This window comes from Arachis duranensis, chromosome 7, assembly GCF_000817695.3.
Source record: "Arachis duranensis cultivar V14167 chromosome 7, aradu.V14167.gnm2.J7QH, whole genome shotgun sequence".
NCBI classification, from domain to species: domain Eukaryota; kingdom Viridiplantae; phylum Streptophyta; class Magnoliopsida; order Fabales; family Fabaceae; genus Arachis; species Arachis duranensis.
In genome coordinates this window covers 40911057-40922981 of record NC_029778.3, presented here as the reverse complement: position 1 = coordinate 40922981, position 11925 = coordinate 40911057, and the positions used below count along the sequence as shown (strand labels likewise).

General features: G+C 33.2%; 1 protein-coding gene across 3 annotated transcripts; it reads right to left on the bottom strand.

Annotated features, from left to right (window-relative positions):
• Positions 1-592: 592 nt before the first annotated feature.
• LOC107458782 (protein N-terminal asparagine amidohydrolase) lies at positions 593-7874 on the bottom strand. Of its 3 annotated transcripts, none has more exons than XM_016076983.3 (10): positions 7709-7874; positions 6710-6886; positions 5384-5448; positions 5170-5266; positions 5045-5083; positions 4756-4947; positions 4170-4229; positions 3854-4032; positions 3590-3709; positions 593-1028 (listed from the first exon to the last, which is right to left on the bottom strand). In XM_016076983.3, the coding sequence occupies exons 1-10, from the start codon at positions 7760-7762 to the stop codon at positions 923-925; spliced, it is 1089 nt and encodes a 362-aa protein (XP_015932469.1). In that variant the 5' UTR covers positions 7763-7874; the 3' UTR covers positions 593-922. The 3 variants fall into 3 exon arrangements, 2 of the variants coding, with proteins under 2 accessions (XP_015932469.1, XP_015932470.1); XR_008001572.1 differs by having other exon boundaries at positions 1005-1028; positions 3818-4032; XM_016076984.3 differs by lacking the exon at positions 4170-4229.
• Between the last annotated feature and the right edge of the window lie 4051 nt (positions 7875-11925).

Here is an 11925-nt window from a genome sequence, read left to right as displayed (position 1 = left end):
AATTTAATTCAATTTTGACTAAAATTTAATTTTTTTTTTTAGAATTCAATTCAATTTTATACCATTAAAAATAAACTGTTTTTACACCCAAATCAAAGAACAAAGTGATAGTGAAATAATAAGGTTTCTTATACTCTCGTAACTATAAATACAAAACTTTGAAGACAGAAGATTAAGAAAGAAGTGTTACCAAAAAAACAAGTAATTATATTATTCTAAATTCTCAGTTCTATATTTTCTATTTAAATCATTTGCTTGGCTTTTCATTTTAGCTTCTGTTTTTTATGTTTTTCCTCTTCTCCCCATGATCAAAATACATATTTTCTTTTGAAATCCACTAGTCAGGATGATCACTCTTAACATTTAGATTATTATTGATATCCTGTCCATAATGTGTGTATTTAAGAACTTGCCTAGTTACACGGAATATTCTCTACTTTTTCTCCTCTAATAAACATTCAAGATAACATTAAAACGCTACTTGAGGTGCGTGGTTCGGGAAATATTTTCATTCCTAGGAATGTCTTTTTATATTGCAAACCAGACAACAACAAAAATCTCTCCCTAATTTTAAAAAATAAAAAATAAAGCGATAGAAAACAAATTTTTATTATTTTTTACTATTTTTTTCTTTGAAAATTTTTAAAAGCAAGAAAGGACTTAAAGCTAACATTCCCAAGTTCATAATCCTAAGAATGTGAAAATACTGATGAACCACACATCCTATACCATTTCTAAGAGCTCAAACATGGTCCAAGGGTTTTTTCCCAGAGATATTTTCCCAAGATAAATTTTAACCGTGTATTCGTTGACATCTTGCTATTTGGCAACTCATTTGCTAGGGAGATAAATGAAACTTAGGGTAACATTTCAGTGTAATTGTTGATATGCATATACCACATCAAGCAACCTTAGAATTTTGTCAACATCTTCTCCACCTTCCATCGGTAGTTCTCTTAAAAACGCGAGGCTGCTTCTCCGGAAAGGTGTCTGTCCAGTATGGATGCGCAATCAAATAATTCCACTGCCTGAAAATGGTAAGTTAGATTGATATCTCTCGGAATATTACAAACAAGAGAAATCCAAACAATGTGCTAGAAACGATGAAAACATTATCATAAGGTAGGTATAGGATATAGGCAAGGACCTATAAAAATAAAAATTAGAGAAAATTCCACTTCCCTGATTGAAAGATGTTAAAATGACACTACTCTCTCCTCAATTTGTAAAATATACATTCATTTCACTTATAACTTTTAAAAAACCCTCATTTTTAATCCATTTTAAATTTTTTGTCTCTAACGTTTTCGTCCTATTTAAGTTCCTAATGTTTCAAAATTGTCTCAATTTTGTCCCGCCGTCAATTCTGTTAATGGATCCCTAACGGCAGAACAACATTGAGTCAATTTTGAAACATTAGAGACTTAAATAGAACGATTGAAACGTTAGGGACAACTTTGAAACTTACCCCAAACGTTGGGAACAAAAACTATACTTTATTCAAATTTAAAATGGATTAAAGAGGAAGTTTTTTAAAAGTTATAAGAGAAAGGAGTGTACATTTTACAAATAGAGAATAGAAGAGTATCATTTTAGCATCTCTCAAAGAAGGGGAGTGTAATTTTCTCTAAAAATTATATCTCTTGTGTTTGTTTCCCAATAAATTATTTTTTTGGATTTTAAGTTAAAATATAAAACTTACAATAATTATTTTGTTAAATTTGAGATTAAAAACATAATAAATAAATAAATAAATTCAATATAAAAGATAAATAGTGATAATGAACTTTGTGATATAACCAGGTAAATACTAAATTGAAACTTAACTTTAAATATAAATGAAATTTTTAATGTTTTTTTTTAAATTATTTGAGATAAATATTATGTATCTACTAATATTCTTTGCAAGATTTGTTTATTTTAACATTTAAATGGTCTTGTCTTTTTCAAAGTTAGGAGTGAGACTCGAACCTGAGTCTTCTAAGTGAGGATGGGGAGACTACGTCATTTGAATTATAATTCTTCGGCATTTAAATCGTCTCGTTTGTAGAAACGGTTTGGTCAAAAATGTTTAAACCGCAAATATTGTAACAAATGAACTCCGTAATCGAGTAGAAAATAAAGAATACATGAATAATAATTTAAATAGATATATACAAAAAGGGGGAAAAGTGAAAAACTTAGAAACTATTTTTTAACCAATATATTTTTTTCTTTCAGTTTTCTTTCTCTTCCTATATATCAATTCAAACTCTTAAGTCTTGCTTGTTCATTAGTTAGTTAGCTGATTATTGATAAAAATAAAAAATAATAACAATAATTTCCTAACAAAACTGTTAAGATTGACATTTAATCATATTGAAAATAAAAAGAAAAAATCATAAATTAATTTTTCATCATTTAAAATATACTTTTCATATACATTCTCAAATTTAGGGGGGATATATATATATATATTCAATTTCAAATAGCAAATATATTATGCTAAAAATAAATTTTATCTACTATATAATTTTGGCTTCAACTACCAAAATTTTCTAAATCTGTCATTGGGTAGGATGGTAGTCAGGATACTAGGATGTAGTTGGGGTTCTGAGCGAGGTTGCGATGATTGCAGGGTGGTGGAAGGTGGTAGCAATGGGCTGAAGTGGGGTTGTAATAGTTGTGGCCTCGTGGGACTGAGATTCGAATGGTGGTGGCAGTGGTGGCTGTTGGGTGGTGGTGGTCGAGTGAGGTGTGTTGATGATGATGGAGGGAAAACAATGGCATGATGGTAATGGTGGTGGTGATTATATGTATAGAACGATAAAATCTGAAAAAGAAATTGGTAACAATAAGGATAGAATTGAAACTAAATTTAAATAGGATAAAATATATTATTTGTCTGTTAAGTTTGTCAAAGTTTCAAAAATACCACAATTTTATTTTGTTTTAATTTTGTCCCAAAAATTTTTTATTTATATCAAATGAATCCCAACTAAATTTTCAGGAAGTTTAAAATCAATTTTTAGCAATAATGCTTACAACTAGGTGCCAGTTACTTGTGGTCAGGGACAAATTATACTTTACAGTTTACACATTTAAATATTAGGGACAAAATTAAATCAAATTAAATATGAGGACTATTTTTTAAATTTTTGAAAAATATTAAGAATAAAAAATATACTTTATATTAATATATTCGCAGCAAAGAACTCAAGCACTCAATCTAAGAGCCTAAGCATTTTCCATTACACTAAATTGATTCAACTGCTCCTTTTGTCTCTCTCAACATCTCTTATGAAATCAAAGCAATACCATCCCTTTCTGGCTTCTATTGATAAGTGAAGAACTCAGTTGTTTAGTATGCTTTGAGAATTTTGGGAACGTGTATCTTCTTCCACATACTTTCTATCGGGTATTTTATTGCACTTTCTTATTCTCTATATCAATATCTTCAAATTGGTTTATCCAAGATTTATGAGCTAGTTAACTCGATTATTTTTATCATAATTCTGAAGACCAAAATTTATTGGTATTTCCATTTAACAAATAAATATTTGGAAGTTTTCAACAACATTTAAAAATCAAGATCAACCATAAGTTTTACCTCTTCAAATTGTCCACAAAATCTGAGCCCTCGGCGGTAGGTGAGGTGGAGCATATTGAAAGAATTTCTGAATCTGTATAATGCAGAAGCGACAAAGCAGCATAGTACTGGCGATGAGTCCTAAAATCATGAGAAGGAGAAGCATCAGCAATCATATACTAATAACAACAAAACCTTGTCGCATTAGAGGGGTTATCAAACAATGTCATTAAAGGAAAGGATTTTCACCAACTAGCATGGCTTTTCACAAAAATTCCAAGTTACCATCTGCAAGGAGCAATTTGAAACTGGTCAGTTGCAGTATCATATGTCTCTATTAACTTCCCATTCCAACTGGTATCTTCATAAGAAGCAGACACTCGTATTCTTCTGACAATTTCATCTGGGCATCTGGTACTTGTATGAAAACTTGCAGGGATGATATTTCCTGAAGTAGTCTCAACCTGAAATGGTGCATAGGAGTCAAGAAGTTAGAATCACATACTTTTGGTTTACAATGGACATGGAGAAGCATGATTTCCCAGACACAGGTGGAAATCTATGTGAGAGGATCTTTGTGTAAAATTGAGTGGGAATTCACATTTTCTCCAGCTGAGGACATGAAACAAACAGGCACTTCATGTTTTGAGTATACAAGTAACTGTTTCAAAAGAATAGACCACAATCACCACATCATTATAACTAAAAAAAATTACTCGTGTTACTATAAGAAGTATTTATACTATGCTAGTGTGAATAAAAAATTGTCTCGCCCAACAAAAGAGTCCGCGGATCCCATCATTAGTAACAACCTCAGCAGCTAGCCAATGCATTTAAGTAGTTGTACCACTGAAGTTTTAACCAATGTTATCATGCATTTTTAAATTGTCAAGATTGTTTTTATCCAACTGAAGAGAAAAAAAGTATGAATGAGTAGTATCAATCTTTTGAAAATATTAGGCCTCTTTATATTATCTGGAATTTTAAAATCACAAAAAAAATATTACTATTGATGATTGATGATAACAGTACACATGCATGTATGTAAAGCTGGCGGAGAATAACCAGCTCCATATGCTTTATGCAAATAGTTATATGAAGCTAAATAAGAGGGTTATCAACTTAGCAGTTATCACATATCATTAGTGAAGTAGACGCCAAAAGAAGAATTAAAATCAGGAGTTGACCACAAATCCATTGAACAACGGGTAAGCATTTCCATTGGAATCCCTTCTGGTATTATGTCCAAGAACACAAATGGTCCGAATGTGAAACTTCTCCTCTCTTGCCCATAAAGTCTGAACAATTTTTGTGCATAAAGGAAAGGAATGATCACCGAATTCTGCTTGGGCTTCTGATTCAGTGCTAGCCTTGGCATGCTGTACAAAAAGTTCAATAGACAGCTTCAATTCTTGTGTTTCTGGTGGAAAAGTACATCATAAAAATTCACTAACAAAGGGTGAGGCCCATTCACACCTGCAGAGAAACTTCTTCAAAACCACCAATTATATGCACCTATATTCAAATCATGTTTTCTGACTCAGATAGATGACATGGTATAATTCACCATCGAAATTAGAAATCAAGATAAGGAAACATACATCGAACTCAGTGTCCAAGCCATCAACTAGTTGTGATAGCATTTGAGAGAGGCCCATTTCTACAATTTTTGGTGAATCCATATGAGCAACTGATGTCCTGCAGTGTTGAATTAAGATATACCAACATAAATTAAAATCATGGAGAACGAGTATACGTTGAACTTGATATGCAGTGGATTTATCATCTATAAATTAACCAATCCTTACTCCTTACATTCCATTCCTTCGGTTCCGAATAACAAGGCCAACACAAGTTGTTGCTTCATCAGTGCCAACAAACTAGGTTTACAGGAATAGGAGGAAATAAATTCAACAAACAGTAAGTTAAACAACGACGACAACAGTAATAAATGTAAAACTCAGCAGCATAAGCAATTGAAAGACAAATTGGCAACCATACTCCTGGATCTACTAACTACCACATTTTTTAGAAACAAAAGAATCAATTTCATTTAAAATGGCACTATATTTCATAGAAATTGAAGAATAAGATATCCTTAGTACAAGAAAGGGATATGCCAAAAAATAAATAAATAGAGCAAAACTCTTCAATCTCGCTGCATATCACAGACAGATATCCCTCTTAACAGACCATGTGTCTTGCACCAAGAAGATGCAAGACGTCTAATCCTTTCCTACAAAATTTGATTGCCCAAAATCCTTACATTAGACATGTGAGTGTTAATACACCAAACAGTGTCAGAAACAGCGCACTCCAATAAATATTTGGCATCCTTTCTTCTTCTAGAGCCAACAAATCAAATCAATGAAAACTTCGGATGAACCAACATTCATTAAATAAATAATACCAAAAAGTGAATTGCATGATAATTAGCCATAGAACAGTGCAAAAACAAATGGGCAGCTAACACTGAGCTAGCATTACACATGACGCACATAGGTTTATCAAGGTCAAGAAGAATCCTTTTCAAAGTGTGAGTTGGGAATTAAAAAAAGAAAAAAGAAAAAAGAAAAAACCAGAGGACTCGAGACCAAGATACCAAGATATTTCATTTGAAGAAGACAATGTGATGGGTTCAAGGTTATTAAATCTGTACAACATAAAAGCTCTAGGTTGGATTATTGTGGAGAGAAGATAAATGATAAAGGCATTGAAAGACTGAATAATAGGAGGAATCGCTCGTCAAATGGCCCTTCTAAAGGTTGATATGGGAGCTATTACCTACCTCTAAGGAGAGCAGAGTTTTAAAGGTAGAGTAACCTTAGGAAACGAATTACCAAGCACTAGAATTTTTCACTAGAATGAGTATCTTATGAAGCTGTGTGTGCGTGTGCGTGTGCGTGTGCATGTATGTCACAAAATTGAGAGCAGAGGTTCGTTAAAAAAAAATTCAGCAAGTATTGCTTAGAGATGTACAACTAGTGGACAGGAGAGAGAAGTATTTCAAATACTTAAAACAATGGCTTCAATTTGACAGGTGCAACAAACTGACAAAGAGAGGTGCATTCTTTGGTGCGGATAGAAAAGAATGTGGACATGTATGTATGAAACTCGTGATGGGTAAACAGTATCACATACCTCAACAACTGCAGGGTCAACAGTAGCATATTCTCTTTGGAATATATAAACCCATTTTGATCTTTCTAGAGTAGAGTCTTCAGACACTGAGAACTTCCTCTCGGGGATAGCTTTGAAAGAGTTCGAGGCTGATACCAAAATGGGATTTTCCAACAGAGCAAGTAGAATATCCTTTCCCTGTCAATTAGCAAGAATGTCAGACCTTAAGTATACGAATCACATGATTCTAAACTTATATTTTTAAAACGGCATGACAAACCCCATAATTTACAATCATGCAAGCAAGAATTGATGCAGAGTTGTTTATCTTTTAATTTCTTCCAATATACTTTTGTTTTGGTTATTTCTTATTTTCTGTGAGTGTTGTCCACTTGTAAAGGGTAGCTTTCCAATTTATCAACCATGAATGATATCAATTTTCCTCTATCTCATTTTCTCTCGAATTCTGGTTGAGTGTTTATCAAATCAAGTTCTTGTCTCTTTTATTCCTAGCCTTGCCGTGAGTCCATTGGATCCTTTAGGTTCCCTGAGATTCATTTTTTTTTCTTTTATCTAAGTTTTATATTGCCTGCATCAAGAACTCACAGGATCATGCATCGCTTTCTTTTCTTTTCTTTTCTTTTTTTCATTTTGTTCCTGGATGAAAAATAGAGACATTCATTGAATACATTGCTTGTGAAATAATAACTTGCCTTCTAGTTGTTAGAATATGTTAGCATTACTTATGTATCCTACATTTCAGTTCATAAACACGAATAGAGAAATGGGAAAACAACCAAAAGCCATATATCTCTCCTGAGTCCTGATCCCCACACCTCAATTTTACTTCCTTTGTTTTTTCTTCTGTCCTTTGTGCTAAGATGTTGAAACATTTGCTGATCACATTCTAATAAATGACATATATCCAAAAATAAAAGGAAAATAAAAAGTTGTAGTGGCTTTTCAGTTTCTTAGGCAAAAAGGGTAAGTGGAAAAGAGGATGCGAGTGAAATCGTGTACCTGAGATGTTGAAGAATAACGAGGAGAGAATGGAAGCCCATCAACGAAGATCATGATTTGGGTCTTCTCTGATTCTCTCAAATATTCCAGTGATATAGTGGTGGCTGTAGCCTGTAGTCTGTAAGAATCTCAAACAAGAAACTTGGGCACTGTTGAAGCATCACGTTTTGAGTTTTCACTCCCGTCTTCCTTTTGTTAAACCATTTTTTTATTTTTTATTTTTATTTATTTTTTTTTTTTTTGGATTAATTATTTTTATTTATTTGTTTTAGAGTAAAACATTTTTGTCCGTAACATTTCTCCGTTAAAAATCATCCTATTTAACTCTTTAATGGTTTACAATCGTCTTAATATTGTTCTGTATTAGTAATATATTAATAGAATTAACAGGATAATAATATTGAGATAATTTTATAAAAAAAACTTAAATAAAATGAACGATACATTATTCTTAGAAAATTTATTAAATTAAATAAAATAATAGTAAATTTTGTAATATTCTACCACACAAAATCTTACGCTATAGTTGTAAATTAAATGTGGCGAAGTACTACGACCCCTAAAATCGAAAAAGTACATAATATTTGAAAAATAATGATATATCTAAGAACATCGGAAGAATGATGACAGAACAACAACCGCATCGCACTCGCAAACGTCGACGCTATAAAGTTTCGATACACAGAAACAAAAGAAATATATACAAGAGTTCAAAAGAAATACATAGCAAATACTAGTCACGCCCCCGCGAAGACAAGAACGGTTAGAGAGTATAATACAACATATTTCTCCATAATCAACCTCTAAGAGGAATATACAAGTATATATTCAAAAGTGGAGAATATAAATATAATAACCACAAAGTACAAAATATAAAGGAGTCTTCACTTTTCATAGAGAGTTCGGCATGCTCAACGAGGTGCGCCATGTCTTGTATCTGAAAAACAAGATCCGACAACGGGTGAGAACCCGAAGATTTCCAATAGGGTAATAATTCTAAATAGAGACTATGTAAAAAGATATGAATTTGCTAGACAATTTTAAACTCCAATCATTCAAGGTTCAAACCTAGGGTCCTTTCTAAATCTAAACATGGAAATCAGACTAAATCTCAACTAAATTAGGAATTTTAAATTCTCAACTCTATTCAGTAAAAGTCATCAGTCATAACCAGTCATCCTTTCTCTCTATGTTACAACTGTCCAAATTAAGTAATTCTATATCAAAATTCAATCCCAATAGTATCGATTTATTCTTAATGTTAGTCTCAATTCGGAGCAAGTGGGACAAGTCACAACTCTTGCATCTACTCAGGGAGTTCAATCTCAACTCGGAGTCAGTGGGGCGAACCACAACCCTTGCATTTACCCAAGGAGCTAAAATATCAACCTGGAGCAAGTGGGACAAAACCACAACCCTTGCGTGTACCAGGCAACTCAATTATCAATCAAACTCATTTTCATAATCAATTATAATAAATACATCGCATCAATAACAACCCTTAGCATCATCACCGCCAGCATAAAGGATCTCTCAGTTGTTCAAACACATACAAATAATACAAAAAATACATAAATAGAGAGAACATACGGTGTAAGGTGAGGATCCCCTTCTTTGTTTCTCCTAGTATTGTAAAATTGCCTCTAGCGAGATAGTGGGAGGTTATGATCCCCTCCTTTGTTCCTCCTGGACATATGAGAATGTACCTCCTGGGTAGACGCAAGGGTTGTGATTCGTCCCACTTGCTTCAAGTTGGTTAGTTGAGATTCTCTAGATAGATGCAAAGGTGCGGTTTGCCTCATTTGCTCCGAGATGAGATGATTTAAGCTCCATCGGTAAAGGCAAGGGTGTGGTTCGCCCAACTTGCTCCAGGTTGAAGTGATTTTGAGCTTCTTGGGTAGATGCAGTGGTCGCCCCACTTGCTCTAGGATGGTATTTATGATTGATCTTAGTCTCCATGGACAAATACAGTGACTCGCCCCACAGGTTCCAAGTTGAGATTTGAGATTCCTTTGATCTAGTCGTGCGATGGATGATTGATTATTTATATATATCATATGCTTTGAGCTTTGCGTCACTGGGCCTGTACAGGGTTCGCTACTAGACATGTCAGATTTGGCTGGATAACTGACAGATGATATCATTGGACATAGGACAGACATGTATCATATGTATTTGTAGGATTTGTTTGAATATCCATTACTTTGGTTTGCCTAATTGCTTATATATGTCTATATGCTACATGATTTACATGTTGTATCTATTTCTTTAATTGTGCATTACTTGTATGCTTTGTATGTCTTTGCAACTGAGAGATCCCTCATGCTGGCAGAGGTGATACTGAGGGTAGTTTCATCAGTGATTAGGAGGTTTGGGTCGATAGAAGGTGAAGAGTTAGATTAGAAATAGAATCCCTTAGATAAAGTACCACATTTTTGGTTTAGTACGATCTTTAAGTTAAATATGAGTATCGGAGTTCTAGGAATACCTCTGGCTTTCTCGAGGCCTTATATGTTATCTTTGTGGGGTACCTCTACCATGCTAAGAACTCTCAATTCTCATTCCATACGTGTTTATTGTTTTTCATATGCAGGACGTGTCGCACCTCGTTGAGTGTGCTGGATTTGCTTTCTTGGAAGCAAAGATTTATCTTTTGGGCTTTTTATATTATGTATTTAGTTATATATGTGTACTTTCTTCGATTTTGTATAAAAAATATTTTGTCCCTCTTAGAGGTTGACTTTGGAGAATTAAGATTTGTATTCTATCTTTTGGGTATGGTTGGGTTATATATATATATATACTCTGGCCGGCTTTTGCTTAGCAGGTCGAGTCTGGAGCTTGCTATTTGTATCTTTGGCACTCTATATCATATATATCTTATACTTTTATACGCTGTTATCTGTTTCTTCTATGCTTTACACTTTTCGAGTATGACGTTCTTGTCTGGTCTTGGTTTCACATGACTTTTTTCTTCAAGAGTCCTAGTTAAACTATTCTTCACATATATCTATGTACGTATTTTATTTTTGGAGGTCATAACGCTTCACCACCTTTGATTTACATCCTAGGCATAAAACTCTGTGTGGTAAAGTGTTACAAGTGACGCAGTGAAAGTGGGTTGGACTCTCAATATGGTAAAAAAGTATATAGCCTTTAAGTTCCAAGATTCGAATATAGATATTGAGATGAAACTAGAAAGATCCCTATGATTGAACCTAAAATTGAATTTGAAACCTCTGTTATAATCCTTGGACCTCGCCGAATGTGATTTGGAGAAGTTACTCTTTAAACAATGGAATTTATGATTCTTGAATATAAAATTAAAAGCATTGCATTGATACCTCGATGGTTGGAACCTGATGATGACAAGTACGTGGTGACTTGATGGCCTTAGGACTGTTATGATGTGAAAGAAATATGGTTTAGGATGTGTTGTTAGTATATGTGAACGTAATTGATTTGAATTTACAATTTGCTGCATCCAAAGGTCAGTAGAGAATTGAGGAATTAGGAGTTGAGGTAAAGAAGCACTATTCCCACCTATTTCCTTTTAGTGATTGAAATTTTGAAGGCAAAATTTTTATTAAGGTGGGTAGGATATAAAACTCAGGTAAATGATTAATAAATGAATTAAATAATAGCAAAAATGGTATGAATTTAATATTTATAATTTAGGAAATGTTGTTGAGAATTTAATTTAGAAAATAAAATTGAGAGAAAAATATAGTCAATCACAGAAAAACGCTTACCAGCATTAAAATTGCCTATATCAGTTTAAATCTATCCAGTACTGGGAGGGATTTTTTTTAATAAATAAAATAAATGTGATAATTACCAAAATTTATATATATATATCTTTACACTGTAAACGAGATACATGAAATGCTCATCTCGTTTACAGTGTAAACGAGATAGATAGAAGATAAAGTGGCAGCAGCTATAAAAGGATGTGTAACCCTTGGTATTCTCCACAAATATTTTTCATCCTTTTCCTGCCTGGTTTTTCTCACAAAAACAAGGCATTAATGTCCAGTAGTAGTCCATACATAGTTGTACTTATTTATCTCAACTGTCGTATGAGAAATGGCGACAATAGGGTGACATTTGAGTGTGAGAATCCGATATTGTTTCGCACTCAGCGTGTGAATACGTTGTCGAATTTGAAGAGTTTGATATTGAGCAAGTTTGGTGGTACAGAAGTGAGGGAGATCGGA

Bases quoted from the DNA above. Each gene is read 5' to 3' on its own strand.
- LOC107458782 (XM_016076983.3), bottom strand. From the start codon at position 7,762: ATGATCTTCGTTGATGGGCTTCCATTCTCTCCTCGTTATTCTTCAACA. The intron at 4,230-4,755 runs GTCAACTCCTGA...CTTTTGAAACAG, and splicing joins CGTTGTTCAATGGATTTGTG to TTACTTGTATACTCAAAACA. The intron at 1,029-3,589 runs GTAAAACTTATG...TACCATTTTCAG, and splicing joins TTTGTGGACAATTTGAAGAG to GCAGTGGAATTATTTGATTG.